Source organism: Rhagoletis zephyria, unplaced genomic scaffold (genome assembly GCF_001687245.7).
Source record: "Rhagoletis zephyria isolate East Lansing unplaced genomic scaffold, Rhagoletis_zephyria_1.1 Rzeph_scaffold_00242, whole genome shotgun sequence".
NCBI classification, from domain to species: domain Eukaryota; kingdom Metazoa; phylum Arthropoda; class Insecta; order Diptera; family Tephritidae; genus Rhagoletis; species Rhagoletis zephyria.
The window spans coordinates 8,010-30,248 of record NW_016157326.1 but is presented as its reverse complement, the minus strand read 5'-3'; the positions used below and the strand labels follow the sequence as shown (position 1 = coordinate 30,248).

The following is a 22,239-nucleotide window of genomic DNA, read 5'->3' as shown; positions in this document are numbered from 1 at the left end:
TTCAACCCAATTCTCAGGTAGGGTGTTTTCCAATCAAATTCTGAAGTAGGGCGTTCTTGAAAAGTTTTCTGAGATAAAGCGTTGTTGAAAAATTTTCTGAGATGGGGCGTTTTCGAACTGGCTGCCGAGATAGATCGATCTTCCACTCAGCCATCGATATATTCCGTGCTGATTGTTTCTGACTCTATAAATTAAAGAAAATGATAATATTCTTTGTAATTAATACAATTTATGTATCCATATACCGTGATTTTTTAGTCCTGCCTGTAGGCGGCACCTCCAGTTGAAGAAAATAGTACTAAAAATGTAAGAAGTATTTGTGGTATTTATTTATATTTATTTCTTTGCAGATCCTGCGATTACTCTAAATCATCTAAGACTACGCTTAACTCTAACTAAACGTCATAAATATATTTGATTTACAACTTAAGTACACAAAATTTAATATTAAAGTGAAATACTCTTTAAAATGGTATTCGCTCCTCCCGCTTTCCATTGATTAATGCAAAACTTAACGCTTTAATCCTTCTCTCTTAAGCAACACTAAAGCTAAGAATCGTACACCATCGTGACGCACGGCGCATGGAATACGAAAACAATCCCCTAGCCCTAAGCATGCGCGGCTAAACTTAATCAATCTTACTTCTTTCGGTCGTACTACATAGTACATACACTACTCCCGCCTACAAAAATAATTAACAGTCCAATTGACCACACTTGACGCCCACCTCAGTGCATTTGCACTCCAAACAAGGGCTGGACAGCTCCAATATAATACGACCGACCCGGTACATGCGCCCGTAGATATTACAGCCAGCCAACTTGAGCACACCCGCCGGGTCAATTAGATTGTTGGATGCGCTCTGTTGCGCCTCAAGCGGCGTTGACGCTGCAGGCGCATCTAACGACTGTGGCGCCGCTGAAATAATTTGTTCGATGTTTCGTTGCACCAGCGGTACACTGGTAGGCGCCGCTGTTGGCGGCATTGTGTTGCTGCTGCTACTGCTGGGAGCTAGTGTGCTGTGGGGAAAACTTTCGCGTGCCGGCTCAAGTCCCTCGAACTGATTGAGTGAGTTTTTGTAATGCAGCAAGCCTAGGAAGTCGCCATCAGCATATTGGCCAACGACAAATGTACGTTCGGTGGTGCGCTTCACTTCGAAGCTGGTGTCCATGAAGGGCAGCGTATCGAAAGGTGAACGCAGCAAAGGCTTCGGTTTTGGTTGGGTTGTGGTTGTTGTTGTGGGATGACGCATGGTTGTTGTGATGTTTGCGCGCTTTTGGATTGACGTCGTGGCTATATTTGAAGCTTTAGTGGTCTGTCGCCGTGACGAACTTGATTTGGGCCGAGTACTTTTTGGTCGCGTTGTCGATGCTATTCTTGTTGCAACAGATGTGGCTGCAGCTGTATTATTTCTATGCAACACGGGCGACTTCGTTCTAGTCTTTGTTCTTGTGGTGGAGACAGTTGAAGCGGCGGCAACAGATGCATTCGCATTTAATTTAAAGGGCGCGGCAGACACTGTGTCCGGGGAGCTTAAATTAATCGTAGTAGAGTTGGGCTTTGCGGTTGTTTTTTGTAAGTGTTTTGACGGAGCAGCGGTTGCTGTTGTAGGCATTGTGACTGTGAATGTGCTGGTAATATTTGGTATTAGCTCAACCGCTGCTTGCGGCAATGTTTTAAATGGTGGAACAGTACTGCTGCTTATGGCCGCATTATCGGCTGGGAAAGGTGAAGACAATACTTCCTCGCCACCCAGCAGTAAGTCTAAGAAAGACGCAATGGTATTCTTGTGTTCTTCGGTGGGCAGTTTGGAACTATTCCTCATTGCGTGCTCCACATTTGCTGCCAGGAACGGCACACTAGGTGGATGGGCATCATTTGCGGCATTCGCAAACTGCGGTGCTGCTGTCGTAATATGTATCAGCGATTGACTCAGATTCTCTGGATCTTCATACAATTTCATAGGCTGTTGTAGTGGATTTTGTAGCAATATGTTGGCCTTATCTTCTATAAGAGAAGTCAAATCGGGTGGCGGCTCAGTTCTTATGACATCCTTAAATGGATCAGGCGTGGTTATTTCTGCGATACAAATAAGTATAAAGTAAAATTTAAATAATAAATAAAGCACTTAAGTAATTCTATTTGCATCTTCATATACTAAGGTACTTACCAATTACTTTTGTTGTGTTCTCTCTGGCCGGATCACTTGTAGTTATATCAATCAGATGTTTCGTTACTTGGTAGCCACCGTCAACGTAGGGCAGCGCACCACCTTGCTCTTCATCATCATTCAGCACGAGTGGATTCTTGGGCACAAAACCGCCTTCAGTTTTTGTGGGTGGTGAAAAGCCTTTATGTTCCACGTTTGCTCCAACAAAATCGTACTTCACGAAGGAAGCTGCTGCACTGCTTGAGCCATCCAACTTACCTGCAGTTGACGACATTACTGGTGGCAGTGGTCCTTCCACGTTGAATTTGTAGATATACTCAGCCTTGCTACCATCCTCGATTTCCGGATAAATGGGGAAATGTGGCTCCGTGATGGCTGGATACCTATTCCCTTCATCATATTGATCGTAATCGATTTTGGCTGTCGGAGCATTACTGTGGTAGTAATCGTAGGGAGGCTTATTTCTATCAGCTTTAACGGCATCAGTGGGTAGGAAGGGAATAATTTTCAGATTTGGTAGACTGGGTGGCAATGTTGGTTCGGCGTTGGCATCAAAAGGGTCTGCCTCTAAGATAGTTGGATTTGTTTTGATCTCCACTGGTTTAGGTGTAGTGCTAGGAGGAATAATAGTGCTTCCACCGGTCGTTGTTGTTGTCGTCGTCGTTGTTGTTGTTCTAGTGGTGGAGCTTGGTTTGGGCGTTGTCGTGGTTGTCGTTATCGTTGAAGTTTTAGCGGTAGTGGCATTTGTATTGTCCACAGATTTTGGCTCCTTGGTGGTTGTAGGTGTTCTACTAGTCGTCACCGATATCGGTACTTTGATGCCTTGCGCCGGTAATGGTTTGAAAGCTGATAAATTTGGTGCAACACTTGATTTTTTTATTACTTCAGGCGTCACGGTAAGATTCGCGATCTTCGAATTGATGCGCGTATGCGTAGGTTTGCCCGTAGGCAGCGGTTTGAATGAAGGCATTGGCTTTGATTCAGAACTCGGTACTGCTATCGGCACCTTTGATGGTTTCGGTGTTGTGCTTGTAGTATTAACATTTGTTTTTGCGGGAGTTTTAACTTGTGTGCCATTTAAGACTTTTTCCGCGCTGAGCATGTCTGTGAGGCCATCCAAAAGTGCAGTCAGTAGACCGTTTTTCTTCTTTTCCGGCGGAACTCTCGTTGCTGCCTGCGTCGTGTTGTGTGGTCGGGCAGTGGTGGTTTTGTGAAGTTTATCGTTGGGTTTGTATGTGGATTTAGGTACAAACTTCAGCTCGATTGGCTTTCGGGTGGGCTTTGGCCTAGATGCGGTTGTGCTTTGAGTGGTTTTTGTACTAGGCCTTGTGGTGGCTTTCGAGCTCGGACTATGTGTTGTTCTACCGGTTGTTGTTGTCCGCAAAGGTGTCACAGTCGTTTGCGGCTTTTTGGTTGTCGCGATCGTTGTCTTTGCGGTAGTGCTCAATACTGTCTGTTGAACTTCTCTTAAAGCTTGATCGTTTTTGATGTCATTATTTTCCAAATTATTGCTCAATTCCTGCTTGTGTGAGACCACTTGAGCCTTGCCATCAGTGCTATTTTTGTTTCGTACAAGATCTTCGGCAAGTGGATTCTCGAACGGTTCACTCGATTGCGGGTCGCCCACAATAATTTCTCCATTACCTGAAAAATCCTCAAAGTCGTGATCAATACGATCAATACTGGGCATAGTGGACTCTTGCAGATAGCTCGTTGTTGTACCTATTCTCTCCCCAGTTGTGGTTTTCACTGATTTCTTCTCGTTTTCATCTGGGCCTAGCAAAATATCCACCCAAGATAGGCCTTCATAAGCCGTAGTTGTTTTCAACTCGGGCGGAACTTCCTCAGTCACTTTTGATGGTGTCTCGTCGTCAGTGCCCAATAATAGATCTAGTAAACTCACTTCCGTAGGCTTCTTTTCCGCTGTAGATGCTTGCGTACTTATCTCAGGTTCAGTAACTACTTTCGTCAAAGGCGCCGCCAATTTGTCTATATTCTCTGCAATGACTTCATCATTATTTCCATCGATGATTTCCAAACCCTCGCGTATAGTGTCCAAAATGCTCTTCTCATCGTTCTTCTCCAATATATTTTGATTATGTGTCACTGTAACTGACGGGTGCCTATCCGGTGGATACTCAACCGGTATTCTGTTTGTGCTATTCGCCTCATCCTCTTTGCCGAAGAGCAATGAGAATAAGTTGAATTGACGTGAGCTTTGTGCGCGCTGACTGCCACAATCGTAACTGGATGGACAACACTGCCCCTTCGGGACCACCGGTATGCAATTCTTCAACGCTGGCGAGCACTTCTTTGGCGCACAACGGCGCGTACCACGTATGCAGAAGCAAATGTCACACGGTTTGTCGGGATCTGAGCGCATTTTCTGTCCTTCCACGTAGAACTGTTTATCCACTGTACAGCCGCGATTGCGCTGCAGTCGCTGCGACATGCGAAGGTAATGCTTGTTTGACGTCTTGCGGTAGCGTACCTCTTGTGACGATTTGCCAGACGGCTTGCTGGTGCAATCATAGCGCACCGGACAGCAAGTGGAATCGACAAATATGGGTTTGCAGCCTTCAACGGGTAACATGCATTTCGGTTTGACGCATTTCTCAGTGCCACCTGAAATGAAAAGTAGGAAAATAAAAAGAAGAAGTGTTTGATGTAATCGAAGGAGACAGCAACGAGAAATTGAATGCCTTTTAAGTGGTCGCAATCATCGCACTTACCAATGCAGTAACAGTAGGTACATAGATTGGACGATGACATTGCTGAACCGGATTTGTAGACGGTGCCGTTCTTAACGCAAACTGTGAAAAAGGAATTGTAGAGAAGAGGAAGTAGATTGTATTACATAACATATAAAAGTAAGCAAATTGCAACAGTGAAACTTTTTCCAAAAAACAAGTGAACTAAGTGATCTTAGTAGTATTGTATATATTATACAAATCGTAAATGTGGATGACTCTGACACCTTCGTAGAACTGTGTTCATTTTAAAGTAGAACGGAGAATCTATTCTACTTCTTGAGAAAATACAATTAGGGTTCTTATACTGAATTTCTATAGAGCATTGAAATGAGCAAAAATTTCTATCGCTAAAAAAGGTCACGTGTGTCTCCAATTTTGATGGTGATGGTGATGATGGTGATGGTTTTTTTATTTCCTGTCGGCTTAAATTATCGCTTAATTGTATCTCAATGCATCTGAAAATCGTTTTATTAGCTTAAAGTAATGGCAAAGCTGCCTACCTTTGGCTGATGCAATTGAAAAAATAACAGACGCGAGTTATGAAACGACTTGAATTAATTTTGTAATGGCTGTATAAACGAACTTTATTTCTTCAATGACAAAAGGTATATTTTCATATTAAACTTTCTCATTCTATCACTATCAGTTTCGGATACCGATTTCGAAACAATAAAGTGATTCACAGAGTAAAATGTGTGCAAAAAGTGCCTGCGTTTTTTGGGTATGCTTTTCAAATTAATGTAATAAATGTCATTTAATATGTATATCGACGGCTGAGTGGAAGATTAACCTATATCGATAGCTGGTTCAAAAACTTCCTATCTCAGCAAAACTTTTCAAAAACGCCCTCTTTCAAAAATTGGTTGAAGAATGCCCTATCTCAGGATTTTATTGAAGAACGTCGTATTTCAACATATTTTTAATATATTCTCAGTTGATATAGGGCATTTTTAGACAAACTTCTGGAGTAGGGCATTCTTGAAAATTTTTCTTAGATAGGGAGTTTTCTAACCGGCTGCCGAGATTGTTCAATCTTCCACTCACCTGTCGATATCCACCGCTTTGTTCGTTGAGCTGTTGAAGTTTCTCGGAGAGCTTAAAAATTTCGCGTTCGTGGAAGTACTTGTCTCTATTAGTGAACAACTGAAAAAGGTATGTAGTAATTGACCGCCGCATCTGAATGTAACATTATACCATTGAAGGAGTTTCGAAGAGGGTGACACAAGTGGAACTACTTATGTATGCCGGCGCAGTTGAGTATGCTGGGAGTGACAACAAATAGGGGGTCGCCAAAGTTGGATATGCTTTCGCGTTGGCGCAAGTTGTGTTCCCTCCTTTGCAATTGACAAGCTCCGAATATATCTCGATCATAGATTTGTTGGTATTGCTCAATTTCCAAGCCTTTTGCTTTTGTATCGCCTAACGTGGGTTTGACTTGGTAAGGTTCTTAATTTTTCGTCATCCACCTCGTTAATTCTTCTTGGACGAAGAGCACTTTTGATATCAATGTTACTATCGTGGGATCTCTTGAATCAGTTTTGGCACTGGCATTTCTTTAAAGCAACATCTCTGTAATTTTTTGGCATATTAAAATATGGCGAAAATGTACTGTTTGGTTTTCCATTTTAAATTCGTTGTAAAGTCTCCAAAACTCAACCTAAATGCTTAGCTTTTAAGAAGTAATCCTAAATGGTCAGCTACTAAATGACAAACGACTAAAATGCATATGTATGTATGTATGTATGTATGTATACGTAAATGACTCCAGTGCACCCAAAACTGAACTGACAACAACTGCCAATTCAAGGGAATATTTAACAGGTTTGAAAGTTCTAAGCGTTTTTTTTTATTTTCAATGAGTGTTCCTTGCTCAAATCAGTAAAAGTAAGAGCTAACTGAAACTCTTTTACTTTTATTATAAAATATATACTCAGCACGGTCGACCTTTTTTGTCCTGAAATTTCCAGCGCCATTTACTAGCAATAATTTCTAACGAGTTTTGCAGTTTTCTACTAGAACTATCGCCGTTTTGTGTCTATTTTGACATACATATGTATGTATGTGTACGTTACTTATTTATTTTGTCTCATAACCAATGTATACATACACGCATCTGCTTTTGCTTAAGGTTATTTTTTCTCTTTTTTATCTAGATCCCTAACTCTACCCCTGTTCGTTTTAAAAATATTCATGTTATTCCGTTTTTCCATTATCTTCATTTTTATCTTTATACTCTATCGATAACAAAATCGATAATAACGTCCAACAAAATATCGCTAACAAAACCGATAGAAATAGCGATAACAAATTCGAAAAAAATATCCATAGCAATCGATAATACTACTGGTAGCAAAATCGATTAGAAAATCGATAAAAAGATCAATAAAAGAATCGATAAATATTGTTAACAAAATCGATAAATATTTATAACAAAAGCTATAAGTATCGATAACAAAATCGATAAATACCGATATCAAAATCGGTAAATATCTATGAACACATCGCTAAATGTCGACAAAAAAATCGATAAAAATCGATAACAAAGTCGACAAATATCGATAACAAAATCGATAAATATCGATAACAAAATCTATAAAAATATCGATAACAAAACCTATAAAAATATCGATTATTTTATCGATAAGTCTCGAGAAACCCGAAAGTTTATAAAATTCCAAAATAGTTCCCAGATTGAGTCTCCGTGTCTCTCTCTATATCCTTTCCTTTATAATTACCTTTATTTTAATCTTTCTTCCACTATCTTCGTCTTTACGTTTATCGGTATCCTCATCCTCATCTTTGTTTTTACTTTTATGTTTATAATTTTCTGTATCCAAATATTTCCCTTCACCTTTGCCCTTGTATATACATATAAGTAAAGTGTTTAAATTTACCTTGGTCTTCATTTTTGCCTTTATCTTTACGCATCTTTATTTTTGCTTTTACTTTGACCTTTGCCTTTATACTTTTCTTTATCTATGTACGTAGTCACCTTTACTTTCATTCTTGTATTGGCCTTTTTCTAAGTGTTATTCTTTAACCTTTTATTAGCAAATTTTTGTTAAACTAATACCATATGCATATACACTTGTTTCATCCCCAACCATTTCCGTTGCACCAACCTCCCAACCAACCAACCGCCGCTAAAGAAGTTTCACTTCAAAACTTTTTTTTAATATGACTACATTGACTTTTCTAATGAAGAACACCGATCAAAATTAGTCTTAAAGGTACAATTAACAGGTCTATGCTGCGCTGGTAACAACAATTTTGCAACCAGTAACAGTGTTTATCATAACTATACATATTAAAGCCTTCTGACTAATTATTATATTTACATAACTTTAATTATTTTTTTATAGAAAATTTAATTCATTGTATAACAAATTTTTTTTTTACGGTGTTGTGTCTTTTCCTACATACATATGTATAAAAACATTGTCGAAGAAAATGAGTGACACAGATAACAAAACAAATTACCAAAAATCAATGATATCGAGCCCTAACCGCCAAAATAACGTAAGCGACATTTTTTTCGAAATTTTATTTTTGATGCAGAAATGCATCTAGATGCTCTAGGAATATTTCTGCATCAAAAAGAAAATTTTGAAAAAAATGTCGCTTACGTTATTTTGGCGGTTAGGGCTCGATATTTTGTAGCCACTTCAAAGTATGTACGTATGTACATTTATCTTCAGTATTTACTCACCATACATATCCACCTCAGAATCGTCGGAGCGCCGCTGCAGCATATTATCATTAACGACGCGATCAATGGACTCCCGTTCGTAGTGATCCAAGTAAGCGATTATGCGACGCGTTGCCGGTATCTTGTAGAATGCATCGAGACGCGCACACGACAGATACGGACAACAGGCGTTCCGCTGTTGCACCACAATGCAGCCTCTAGGCGGTGGCATTGGCATTTCGGGACATACCTTCAGTCTGCAGACGAGCGTCTTCTTCTGGCACTGGCATGTGAGACACTTCTCCACGGTGGGCACGAGCGATCTGTCTGCATACCAAGTACCATTATGGTGACAGCCTGCAACGGAGTGATCAGACAAAATACCAAAAAAAGTAAAGAAAACGAGATTAGCAAACCGGTTGAATGTTTGTAAAGTAAGCGTGCGCAACATAACTGAGTGTCTGTATGTGTGTTTGTGCATGTGAGTGGCAAATTAAAAAGTGACAATGAAAATGCAAGTTAACGCCTCCAAATGGGCAGCCAACACGAGCCACTGTCATTGCCATGGACGTGTGTAGTCGCAGATAAGCGTAGACTGACACTCCAAGTTGGACTGTAATTATCGCGCGAGCATAAATGACTTGTTTACATTGTAAACGGAAGGCTGGAGAGGGACCGGTGGAGGAGTGGCATTAAGTTGAATACAAGAAATGTTTGCAGTAATGGCACAAGTTTATTTTCAGTACGTTGGTGTTGGAAGCATATGTGTCATTTAATTGCCAGCGAAATTGTAATTTAAGTTTTGTTTTACACAACATTTCCTTGTTGCTGTCTTAGGTTTTGTTACACTTTTAATGGGAAAGCGCACGTGAACAAGATTTTATCACGCTTGATACTCATAATTTCGTTATTTCGACTTTTTGTACTTTTTTAACATACACTTTCACGCGATTTTTGTTAGTACAAACCTAATTTTTACGTGGAATTGGTAATTTACAAGTTTTTTCTCCTGTGAATTTTACTTTCTGGTAGAAGTTTTCAAGAATATTGTTTGACTTTCTTTAAACTCATTGAAGTAACAATTTGAGTACGTATTTAGCCTGCGGGAAATGTATATATTTAACAATAAGTTGACTTGAAGTTAATTAGGAAGGAACTAAAGGTCACTATTATCTGTATATTTTTTTTGTGAAAAGCTAGCTATGTATATTTCTATGGCGATGACCGCGAAATAGTCAAGGGTGGTTATCTCTGCATTAAATGTCAACTAACTTGTAAGTGACTATTTTTGGACATAAAATATCAATAAGAAAAATAATCTTTTTTTCCTTTATAATTTACTTTAGATATTTTATTGCGTTTCATGTCTGTTTAAATTTTCTACTGTAGGTGGTCCCATATTCGAACTCCGTCAGACATACCCTATAGTAAAATGTACTAGTTGTAAATTACCTCACAACTACTATGTACCACATGCCCAACTAGTCAGCCAACTACCTATTTTCCATGCAATCAACTGGTATTTTTAACATGGGGATGTCCTACGAGATGACAACTGTCAAATTTCGGTCAGAAATATACCAGTCTCATACTAGTTAAAAATAGACAAAAAAATACTAGTCCAATTATGGACCAAAACCAATAATGTGGGAGTGAAAAAATAAAATGAATTCATGAATATACAGTGAAAAACGTTTGATTAAGTACACTTTAATATATTACACGTTTTTATTTAGCAGTTTTAGCTTTGCCAACAATTAGCGTTAAATTGTTTGAGTATTAATTAAAATCAAACAATAAATACATAATTTTTAAAACTTTCGAACATAAATTTAACTGAATTTTTCATTAAATGTTATTAAAAGTAAAACGTTTCAGTGCAATAAATACTATATTTTTTATCTTTTTTAATAATATTGAATATGCAAAAGAAAACATTTTAGTAAAAAATAAAATAAATACTTTAGTTCACTTTTGAGTGAACTAAAATAAAAATAAAAGCTTTCATCAAAATAAATTAAATTCATTATCACTGTACATTTCAGTATATTATATTTAAAATTAATTTAATTATTAATTAATTGATTAATTAATTAATTAAATTTAATTGAAATTAATCAAATAATTGTATTAATCGTGTAACTAAAAAAGTCAAAAATAATAAAAAATAATCAAAAATAACAAAATAATCATGTAATTAAAATTAATGAATGAATTAATTTTTTTTAATTAATTAAATATTAATCATTAAAAAGGTGCTAATATTGGTATTTAATCATTAAACGGTTAACCAAAAAAAAGATACTTTAATCAATAATCATGAATATTAATCATTATTTAACAGATCTGTTATAATTCAATGCGTACTCGCTTTAATGGTTTACATTTTTCTTGACTAGTTTGGGGTTTCACTGCAGCGTAACTTCAAAATGATAGTAAAAAATGTCGATCTTCCTTTTATTTGTCTTCAATTCGAAAAAGTATTGGTGAAGTGCAGAAATAAAGTTTAATCAAAGTAAAATTTGTATGAGGATATTTAAGTAGAAACTTGTTCGAAGAAAACAATCTCCCGATTTCGTCCGCATTACTCCTGCATCACTTTTCAGCCAGTTTCAAGTTAGCTTTTTGTAGCTAACTACAAGGTGGTTATTTTTTCAATTGCTAATTTTTTTCTGCAGGTTATGTCTGAATCCACATATACAGCAGTTGTAAGTCATTGCACTGGAAACCTCGTTTAGAAACAAAAACTTTTCAGAAATGCGCTATTTGAGAATTTGATTGCAGAACTCCTTATCTCAGAACTTGAACGTAGAACGCCAATTTAAAATATGCAACAACCATATTTTCCGTTGAGATAGCGCATGGAAATTTCATGTTTTTGAGTTATATAGCGGATTAGATATATAAATAATCTTATCTTATTGTGGAAAATCGACAAATGCTTAGTTGTTACCAATCCGACACGGGACGAAATTTTGCCATTTGTCACAAAACCGAAGTAGGTAATCCTTACTACTGAACAGTGGCACATGTCTCTAAGTTATCGTGAATATTGGGATATATTTTCATTTAAATACTTAGGAATTGTTTTTTATTTCGTACGTTTTCAATCCAATTCTTAATAAATCTTTAGAAAAATTCATAATTTGGAAGCTTACAAATTTTCCCTATAGAATGATTGCAAATAATACGGAATAATTACGTTCCAAGATATGTTATTGCTATATTACGAAACACAAGGCCTTTAGTTGGCTCTAATGAAAAATAAGACATTTTGAGTTGTGTCGTCATTGCGGAGGACCATCGATATGTAGGAGTTATTCTAACTGAAAATTACCCACCCTATTATACGTTTACCTTAAAAAAAATTTTAAAATAACTTAAATTCATAGAAACAAGGTCAAGGAAAGAATGGGGATTCTTCGTTCAGATAAGGTATAATATATAAGGCTTTTTTACTCCCAAAATCATTCATGCAGTTTAACCTTAAAAATGACGTCGAAGATGGGATGGAAGGTTAAAAAAGGCACATCCTTCAAAGTCAAATAACCTTTGTCGAAAGCGATCTTTGTTAAAACTTACCGCAGTCGTGTAAATTGGGTGAAGAAAGGAAAAAACTATCTTCATACCTTGGGGTTCTAGTGGAATGTAAAATCTGAATGTAAAATATTCCATTCTTTTTTAATTCGTGATAAAAAATTGGTGTTATCAGTTAAAAATAATGTTGACCTTGAAATAACATCCAAGGTCAATATTCCTTTTTAAATTTATTTTTTTCATTTAATAGAAAGAGGCCAGGGCTGGCATAACGTTCAAAAATAATGCCTCGTATTTAGCGCACTCGGTAGTACAATTATTTTGCTTTTGTTGAATTTGATAATATTACGCTCTATATATATTGATATATTGCCACATGTTGGCTTTCCATAAGAGAGGGCTGCCACCCTATTTAATATAGCCAACCGTTGCAGGTGAAAGCACCTGATATTTTTTTATTTTCACTTATTTCCAGACTAGGGTGGCATAGGTTGCAATTGGTAAAATTATTGTGAGGTGCAGGAGGAAAAGAGGAGGAAAAGGTTCAAAGTTCCTCCCTCTAATTTCGGCAGAGAATTGGCGACCTTTTTTTTCTGGTGAACAAAACCAGCTATGTTTTGGAGGTGTTAACACCCAAATCGTGCTGGTTTTACCAATAAGAGATGTCGCTTTAATGCTCCTTCCATTAGCTTGCCTATCGATGGCGGGAATTTGTCTGAGGTAAGTATTACCAATCGTTAGCATAGCATACCTCTAGGATATAAATAAAACATGAATGCGCGATAAGAATTTATGTTTTTATTTATTATCATCGATATTTCGGCTTCAATCTGAATGCATCTTCAGGAATTTTTGGCTTTGCCTGGTCTATTCCTTCTGTTCATAATTGCACTTACTGCTTGATTAAGTGTCATGGTTTTTTTTTGCAGGAATGATGTGATTTATTAAGGCTTTTTCGAAGCACTTGGTGAGAACTGTGATCAAAGAATTTACTGCTCTATATATATCTCCGTTCCACAGTTTACACTCGATGTTGGTTGATGCCAGTGTGTGGGATGCGCATTTATAAAATTTGCTCAAAACTGATTTCTTTGGATTTTTGTGAGGCTGACAAACTTCTGTTTCAGAATCAGCAGAGAAAAGAGCCGAAGGTAATTCGAAAAGGAACAAGTAAGTGATATCCTTAACCAACATTATATCAACACCTTCCTCCTTAATCTTTTGCAGAATATCGGCTTATTACCTCTGTTAAATTTGGCTGGGTTAGTAGAACGAATATATTCATAATGCAATCGGCCGGAGTGTTGGTCGGAGTTTTGACTACTTCCATATCAGCAACTAATGGAAAAAATGTTGGTCATTTAGCCACCGCCTAAGTTTACTTTTTACGCGAGGTACAACTCACTTCACTCACCCATTTACTGCCTGGTAACATAGGTTTTATTAAAAAAATTTTATTTTTTCCCGAAACGAAAGTTAAGGAGGTAAACTGTTTTTAAATGACAAGAATTTCACTTTCCATTATGTAAATTTTATAGTTTTACTTTCTGTACTAACTTAGGCGTATAATACGAATGAAAATCGGCTTACCTTTCCAGTTTTTGTACAATGAATTGTGCTTAATAGGGCTCATCACAATATTTAAGAAGAAAAGCAGTCAACTAAATAAGTCTAGAAAGTAAAATATTTATTTATACAAAAACTACAAACAAAATACCCATTTTTTTAAGCATGTGATCTAGCACAATCAACAAACTATTAAGTAAGCAAAACACTAAGAAGTCATTACTATTTTAAGAACCAGTTGAAAGATTTTAGTAAGTAAGTACACTAGTGTTTATGGCTTACGAAAATATAGAAATTGGTAGGTTTTTTCAGCGTATTATGTACCCACAATAAGTCCGACGGCTGGGTGAAAGTTGGAACCAAACCAATTTCTTACACCAACATACACACACAAACAAATACAAAGAATAGTATAAAGTAGGGGCAGAACAACAACAAATAAACGACATAATAGCTTAGAGCTTCTGCTGGTCATCTAAAGCAGTTCAAAGCTGCTGGCTGACAGAGAAGGCCGGAAAATAAAAAAATCGTAAATGGCTTTTCTGAAGAGAATATCACACAAATTGCGCCATTATGCTGTTATGCCTTTCACAAGCAAGCGCGCAACATACGTACACACTCATGCACAGCATTGCTAGCTATTGTACAAAAAGTGTTTCTTGTGGAGAAGGGCAAATGCGGCAACCCACAGCTGCATTGTGGTCTTGATTTCTTAGCGTTGCACTCCGCATATAAAACTCGCGGTCTTTACATAGAGAAAAAGTGAGCGGAAAACTGCCAGCACAAACAGAGCTATTTACAACTGCATAAGTGTGCTTCTTGATCTTTTGCTGCACTTCTAAATGCAACTGTGTATGCATGTGTTGGTGCAGATTTTAGAAGCTACTTCTCGCCACTCACCAGCGACCAAATATAGCCAGCTAATGAATAGAAAATACAACTAAATTTCATTATTTATTTATACCCTCATTCAATCATATTTTCAACGCACTTTACTGTGCGCCGTGTGACGCGACGTGCTGCGCAAACAAAATGCTCATTGAAATATCTAGATTTGCCTTTTGAAATGCCTTCGCGTAATCTGCTTAATGACAGCACTATAATTTCCGAGCGCGCAATGACAATTGCCATCAAACAAATGCTTACAACTGTCGCTACGTGTTTGTAGGCAATGAAATTTAGTCGCACGGTTAGCGCAAGTTTGTGCCTTAAGTCTTTTGTTTGATAGCGTATTTGTGATAGCAGCTCGTAATGACTGTATGCGACCATTTGCTTATTATTTCTGTGTGACAATTACTAAAAGTCAATGCAAAGAAATGGGAAAGTCTATTCGACAATGGGAATGAGAAAGCAAAGCCATTTTCGTCATTAATTTCACACTAACTATGTATGTTCCATCCGGTAAGCTTTGCCTCCCCCAATCGAAAAAGAAAAGAAGAATTAGAAAAAAGATACACATTGATGCTCAATGTATATATAGTTACTAACAAACAACGTTCTTGTGAGAAATTACGTGGAACATGCGAGTTTCACATTTTTCTCGCCCATCTTCCAAATGATTGTCCGTTGCGGCAGGTTGTTTTGGGCACAAAACTTTGTTGTCAACGCTTTCCATTTCTGTGTCATAGCACCGACATTTGTACAACTTTTCACTCTAACTCATTCCGTAAATAATCTTTTTTTTTGTGTGGGTTGTCTTCAATTCATTCTATTTAAGTAACATTTTACTTTGCTTGCGTCGAATTCATTTGCATGCCTTCGCCGGTGGGAATTTCTAGTTGATGAAATGCTGCTACAAACTTAATGATGGGTAGCGCTTAAAGCGTGGCTAATCTCTTACTCTTCTGCGTATTTTTGTTTTTCTGTCCTAACGTAGATTAGTTGCTGATGGATTTGTTGGAGAAATAAAACTGGGACACAAATTAATTCACATAATTATGGTAAGCAATTTTGAACTTTCCGCTGGGCGTTATTGGTTTCGTTGGCGCAGTCAGAGTGACACAAATGGACAAGCCAACCGAATTTATAAATATTTTTCTGCATGATGAGGAAAATTATAGCTATTTAAGAAATTATTTTTCAACGCGTTGATAAGTTAAATACAGTTGATTAACTGTTTAGCATCGCTGAAATGTGGGTCATGCGTTGGAATATTCAAGCATAATTGCAATAAAGATTAGCCGGTTAGTTAAGGTTAACTTACAAAATCAAAGGGATTTCTACGAATAACCAGAAGACGAAATATGTTCCTTGTGTTGTCCAGTATTAGATGTTGATGTTGTAAGCATTAGTCGCTTTTATAAAGCTTGACTAAGGGTGTGCTAAGAAATACACGATTTAAGTGTAGTCAAGTGTGCATATGTCGCTTACATCTGAGTTTACTATGCATAAACGGCATTTCGAGATGCTAAAATAGCATGAGTTTTACGGCGCAGAGAAAGCTTTTCCATTCAATAAAGCTGGTCTTGGGCGAGAGCTTCTGAAAGTGGTGTTAACGGTCTCTCGGTGAATGTCGTTCAAGATCTGCTTGCACACTATTAATGCCAAAAGTTGTCGATGTGCCTCAGACTAAAGTGAACGTTTTCTTACAAACTCTAACTCTAGGTTATTTTATCTTGGCTGCCCTCAATCAGCACTGAAAAAGAGCATTCTTTGGCCGACATCGACGAACCCTCCTCAATACGGCGTAGTGGCATGGGCAATGCTCAGCGCTTTCGATTTCCTACAAATCCATAGCTATGATGGTAATAATTCAACTGAATACCTATTCTAATGGCGTCTGTTCGCATCAGACAATGCCCGGGATAAGAACTTCAAATACATTTTGAAGCAGTTTTCGCTCCTTTTCTCGCTGCGAAGGAGGTTTTTTTAATGGCATTAGAAAAAACCATGGCCGTTGAGAGTGACATTCGTTGAAATGTCTGTAAATTTGTCGACTGCACTTTGAAACCCTTTGTTCTTCAATCCGGTGCCAAGCGCACAAAGAAGAAAAAGCTGAAACCCAATCATCAAGTTATTTGGACTGAAAATCAAAACAAATTTGGTTCGGGCAGAGAGAGTTCGGCATATCTTTGCTGCAATCTCAGTGAGACCGAGTGGGTAATGAACGTGGAAAATTATCAAAAAAATGTCTCCGGATACGAACGGTGAATCTGCTATAACCCTTAATTAGGCGCAAAGAAAATCACACAATTAGTCGCGGGGACCCCATGCGAAAGTGTTGAAAAAAGAGATTTCAAATTTAAAAAACGAAGTGTGTATCATGATAAAAATATAGTAAGGTAGAACCGCTGAGAGTCACTTTTAAAATTCTTGACGTTTCCAAACAATTTAATTTTTAAATTTACTCACAAACTCACACACACATTTTCATTTTCAATCTCAAGCAACAACAATTTCGAACAATTTCAATTTTTTATTTTCACTTTTATATGATTTTAAAATGTTGGCAAACTTCAAAAAAAAAAATTATGGCCGACAAATTGAGAGAACGGTTCTACCTTGCTATGTTTTTATCATGGTGTGTATTATCGAAAACATTAAAGTACTCTATTATCGTTAACTTAAAAAGAAAAAGAAAACAAAAACATATTTTCAGCTTCAAACGTAAAAAAAAAAGATTTAAATTTACCGCCCTCAAAAAATGTTACGTTAGTGGTCGCATGGGGTCAGCGCTCAAGCGAGTAGCGACACATATGTACGCGACGATGTTCTGGCAGTGAATTTGTAACGTACCGTGCATGGACTTAGGAAGCTAGAAAGAGCGCGAGCACGCTCCAAGCACTCCAAGATATTTTTTTTTTCAACTTGAAATGGCCTTGACTCCATGCGCCTAATTAAGGGTTAAATAAGCACCTTTTTGTACCCGACCGCACTTGTGTAAAAGGGTATTGTAAATTTGTTCACATAACGTTTGTTTGTAATAGCCTAAAGGAATCGAGTTAGATATCGACAAACGTATGCATAAATGCTCAGAATGAAAAGAGAAATCGATTAAGCCATATCTAACTGTCCGTCCGTCTGTTCGTGTACAGGGCAACTTGAGAAAAAATTGAGATATATCAACGAAATTTGGTACGTAGGTTGCCCTTTATCCAAGGTAGATTGGTATTTAAAATGGGCGAAATCGGACTGTAACCACGCCCACTTCCCATACAACGGTATTAACGAAGAATGCAAGAATTACGATCTTTCGCAAATTGTTGAAAATTAGTATGTGAAGTGGAATTTTTGGTAAAAAATAGTGTTTTTATGAATTTATTGGAAAATGGGCGTGACCCCGCCTTCCGCTTCGCCAATTCTTACCAATCTCGGTAAGACCCTTGATTGGGGCCCAGCTAAGAAATTTGTTGAAAATCTTTGAAATCGGGCGAAAACCACGCTCACCTCCCATGTAACGGTAATTTACAGTAAAACGAAAACTGCGATAAAACAGTAATTACTGAAGCTAATTGACTCAAAATCGATGATTGCCGTAACTAATCAACGCCTACTTTACGACTAGAAAGATCTACCTCGGTAACCGCTTTACCGATTTCTACCAAACTTGGTTCAATTATATCATTAAGTCTAACTCAGCATATTATCGAAAACGTTTGAAGTCGAAAACTGTTCATCACGCATAAGTACTGTAGAGAAAGTTGAAACGACGACATTTGATACCTGCGCCGGGTATATAAAATTCAGTTTCGACAGAACTTATACTTCTTTAGTAGTATTCATATAAAATGATTCACAACCAAAGATAACAGTAGTTAGAAAGTCTTTCATTGATCTGAACAAAGTTTTTAAGTGGAATGTATGCAGATTTGCGGTCATTTCATGGAAAAATGACGAATGCACTTTCAAAAAATTGTATGTCAATATACAAGCATTGGATATGATCAATGTAAGAATAAAAACAAAAAATATGTTTTTCAAATACTACAATTTTTCTATATTAACTTAAGTTTTAGCAATTTCATGCCGCTTCGATCCCTAGTTCGCGGGAATTCGGGGTATTCTTGGATACAGTTTAATTTTGGCTGAAATCCCACAAAAAATAACTTCTTATAAAATTGTTACAGCTTGGTTTTCTAGTACGAGAAATAACCTTCCTTTGCCTATCGGCAGTTTGACCAAATTGTATTAAATTAGGCAATTTGTTTCAGTTGGCGCAAAAATTGTGTTTTTACAATTTTTAAAAGGGAATTGTTTAACAGTTCTATTGATAAAAAACGTGTATCTGTAAACGAAAATGAAAGAATTCATTATACTTAATTATACACGTGAAAGCGTTCGCCGCAACTTAGTATCGGGCGCAACTTAGTAGGATATTTCCACCAAAAGCTAAAGTGCAGTTAAGAGGTCGGGTAAGTTGCAAGAATTTTGACAAGGGGCTATCGGCATAGTTTATATCATACTTGTTGGCCTTTTCTTTTGTTTGCTTGTGGTGAGTTGTGTGGAGTTAAGGCGCGGTGGAAATGAGTGAAGAAATGTAAATAAAAAACGAAGTGAAATATGGCAATTTTTGAGCGAATAAATGAAGCTTTTCCCTACACTTACCTACGGGTGGTTAATTTCAGTAAATCTACCAACACTGATTTGTAATCATTTATTAGAACTAACTATTTATTATACATTTCTGTGTTATTAAGCACTGTAATTTAAAAATCGCCATAACTCTTTCCACTGATACTGAAAAATCGATATTCCGCCCGTCACTAGTATGAATTGGAATTGCTTAAAATTTCCATTCTTAAAGTAACCTGATGATAGTACGAATGGAAATTATGGAAAGTGAGTTTTTAGTTTTTTAAGCAATAATTTTTTTATTTAAACTCAATTTTTATCCTGTGAATTTAATGGTTTCGGTTTTGTTAGTAAAAATATTTATGTGTATCTTTTCTTCTTGTTTTTAATTCTAAAACGATTGAGTAAAATCCCCATGCTCATCTCTGGTTACGCCGCTGCTTACGTAAATTCACGTAAAATATGTACGTAGCTACAAAATTTAGAACTGAAAGATTAATGTTGGATCTGCATATCTTTGCCAACTCCATTTTTAATAGGTTTATTTACATATTTTTCGATTCTCCTATTCACAAGTAATTACCATCCGAAACTATTTATGTCAATCAGTCTTTAATCCCGTTAGCATTGGGGAACAATTATGCCAAAGCATGCTGAATACATAGCAGCATACAAAAAGCAGTTTAGGAATTTTTTGAAAAGAAACCACACTTGAGTAAATTGCGCTATGAGTGATTTCAGTATTTCAATCAACAAACTGTTTTCTAATATAGAATTCGTTTTAAATTACCGCGAGTGAGTAAATAAATATTTTTATGGTTAAGTATGTTGAGTGTAAAACTTACCTGTTGACTGAGTAATATAAGCGTCCAACTGCGCGGGCCACAAGCCAAACAGCGCCACCACAACAGCGGCAATAAAACGCCACAACATTTTTGTATAAAGTGAGAAAAAAGAAATAAATGAAAAAAAAAAAACGATTAGCGGCACCTTGCCGGCCGGTGCCGGTTGCGATGTGTGAAGGTGTGTAACGCCTGCGTCAGGTTAACCGTTCGCGCCACTCGAAGCAGCTGATCAAAACAAACGCGTCGAATCTGTGTCACCGGGTGAATTAATGGATGGTTCGGCGAAGTGTTGGTTGGTGGTGTGAACCGCTGCTGGTGGATGGTTGCACGCAGGCGCGTCAATGCGTGCTGCCGTATGAATTCGAAATATGTGTGTGTATGTGTAATTTAGCTGTTGGATAATTAAGTGGGAAGGCCGGAGTGTATTGCCCGCTGAGCACTTTTTTGAGGACGCTGAACGGCAAGTGAGTGGGCTGATTTGTGAGTGAATGCGTTGAATTGCCAATGCTGTTGTTGGGCTCTTATTGTTTGTAATTGCTGTATCGGCTTCCTTATTTGACAGTTAACTTATATTTATGTGGGTGGCTTAGCTGCTATTTAATTACAATTTATGCATTAAAATGGAAATAATTTCACTTTGCTTGTCACAATTATTGTTGGCATGCCACATAACCAAGTTCCAAAGTATTTATTTCATTGTATATCATTCTTGCAAGTATATAGCTGTAAATAAAAAAAAAACGTAAAAAAGTGATTAATAAAAGCAGAAAACATAAGAAAGAAAGTATGAGAAATTGAAATAATGAAGCCATTGCCTTGGCTATTAAATTACTTTTTAAAAAATTTGATTGAGGTAGGTAACAAAGTGGCTGACACCTTTTGCTGTCGATAGGCTTCACTGATTGTTGTATGAAATCAGCATTTAATAAATCATAAAGCAGAGAAGTGATGTGAAACCGATAAGTTAGCCAGATTGCCAGAGGCACTTAGAATAAAAATACCGAACTAAAGGAATAGCACTGATCTTATTTGAATAACAAAAATGTTTGCTCATTTTTGCTCATTATTCCAAAATCTAATACTTTTAGCGAAGTATAAGTTTCCAAGCGTAGAAATCTATGTATCCCATGGAGGAATTGTTCAAGGTGAAGTAATTAGAGCGAGAAGAAGGACAGGATGGTTTGACACTGCCTTATTTGAAAATTTGCCTATGAATTTTGACTATAAGACAGCCGAATGTCAGAAAATAAAGAGAGAAAACTATTTTATTACTTCACCTGATTATTGCGCCATGTATGTATGTATCCTCCTTACAAAGTATAGTATATACATATACATGGAAAGTCGAAATTTTTTGAACACGTTAATGTTGAAAAATACTGAACGGATTTGTCGAGATTTTTTTTTTAAATAGATATTTTGGCCTTTAGATGTCTAATAATGTATTATTTTTTTGTGTAGGGTTGCCACGTTTTTAAAAATTATAAGGTAAATATCGTTAGTTGGACTAAAACTGAAGTACCACGTGAAAGGACATGGTCGCCGCCGCCGCCGTTTTTTGTCATTACTCACGCGCCGTCGCAGGCGCCTAAGGAATTTTGTACAAAATTTTCATGGTGAATGCACATTGAAATACATCGCTTGAAGGCACTACTACTCCAGAATATATACAATTTTTTTTTCAATACCACAACATTATTCCTTTTTTACATATTACTACAACAACAAGAAAATTATCACACACCAAAAACTTTAACGATAATATCTCAACGATATCTTAACGATAATATCGAATCTAACTCCTCAATTGTTGGAGATAAAACAAAAACATATTGATACTCTTGTGTATTTTTTCTTTAATAAAGAGTTGAATATTTTTTAAACAGATTTTGAATAAGTAAGTTATTTTTTTCTAGGGTCCCACACACGTATACAGGTACTAGGTGGCTGTGTGAAAATTATGTTAGCATTTACAAGTGGTGGTCAAACCCCAGGAAGATTTTGCTCCATCGCACCGCAATGTTTTCTACACAGGGTTAGAGTTCCCCCTTCCTGGTGGAAATTAATTGTCTTTTTCATTACTTTCGGTTATCCGTAGGAAAATTTGGCGCTTAATACTTTAGTGGAAATTTTAACCACTATAAGCCATTTTTTAAATAGTGGGTCAA

The 22,239-nt window shown here is 36.9% G+C and overlaps 1 protein-coding gene and 1 long non-coding RNA gene across 3 annotated transcripts; one reads left to right on the top strand and one right to left on the bottom strand.

Moving 5' to 3' along the window:
- Positions 1-305: 305 nt before the first annotated feature.
- LOC108358360 (mucin-5AC) lies at positions 306-20,790 on the bottom strand. 2 transcript variants are annotated; one of them, XM_017609643.1, is made up of 5 exons: positions 20,072-20,790; positions 8,634-8,969; positions 4,904-4,984; positions 2,172-4,796; positions 306-2,080 (listed from the first exon to the last, which is right to left on the bottom strand). In XM_017609643.1, exons 1-5 carry the CDS (start codon positions 20,157-20,159, stop codon positions 696-698), a joined length of 4,515 nt encoding a protein of 1,504 aa, XP_017465132.1. In that variant the 5' UTR covers positions 20,160-20,790; the 3' UTR covers positions 306-695. The 2 variants fall into 2 exon arrangements, with proteins under 2 accessions (XP_017465132.1, XP_017465134.1); XM_017609645.1 differs by lacking the exon at positions 8,634-8,969.
- LOC108358361 (uncharacterized) lies at positions 5,653-19,091 on the top strand. Its single transcript, XR_001846757.1, has 3 exons — positions 5,653-5,664; positions 17,929-17,936; positions 19,024-19,091. It is a non-coding gene; the product is annotated as an uncharacterized LOC108358361 (long non-coding RNA).
- Positions 20,791-22,239: the final 1,449 nt, after the last annotated feature.

What these genes read in the sequence shown, in the direction of transcription:
- LOC108358360 (XM_017609643.1), bottom strand. Translation starts at nt 20,159, where the DNA reads ATGTTGTGGCGTTTTATTGCCGCTGTTGTGGTGGCGCTGTTTGGCTTG. An exon ending in TTATATTACTCAGTCAACAG is followed by an intron (nt 8,970 to 20,071) that starts GTAAGTTTTACA and finishes ACTCCGTTGCAG; the next exon opens with GCTGTCACCATAATGGTACT. An exon ending in TACCTACTGTTACTGCATTG is followed by an intron (nt 4,797 to 4,903) that starts GTAAGTGCGATG and finishes TTTTCATTTCAG; the next exon opens with GTGGCACTGAGAAATGCGTC.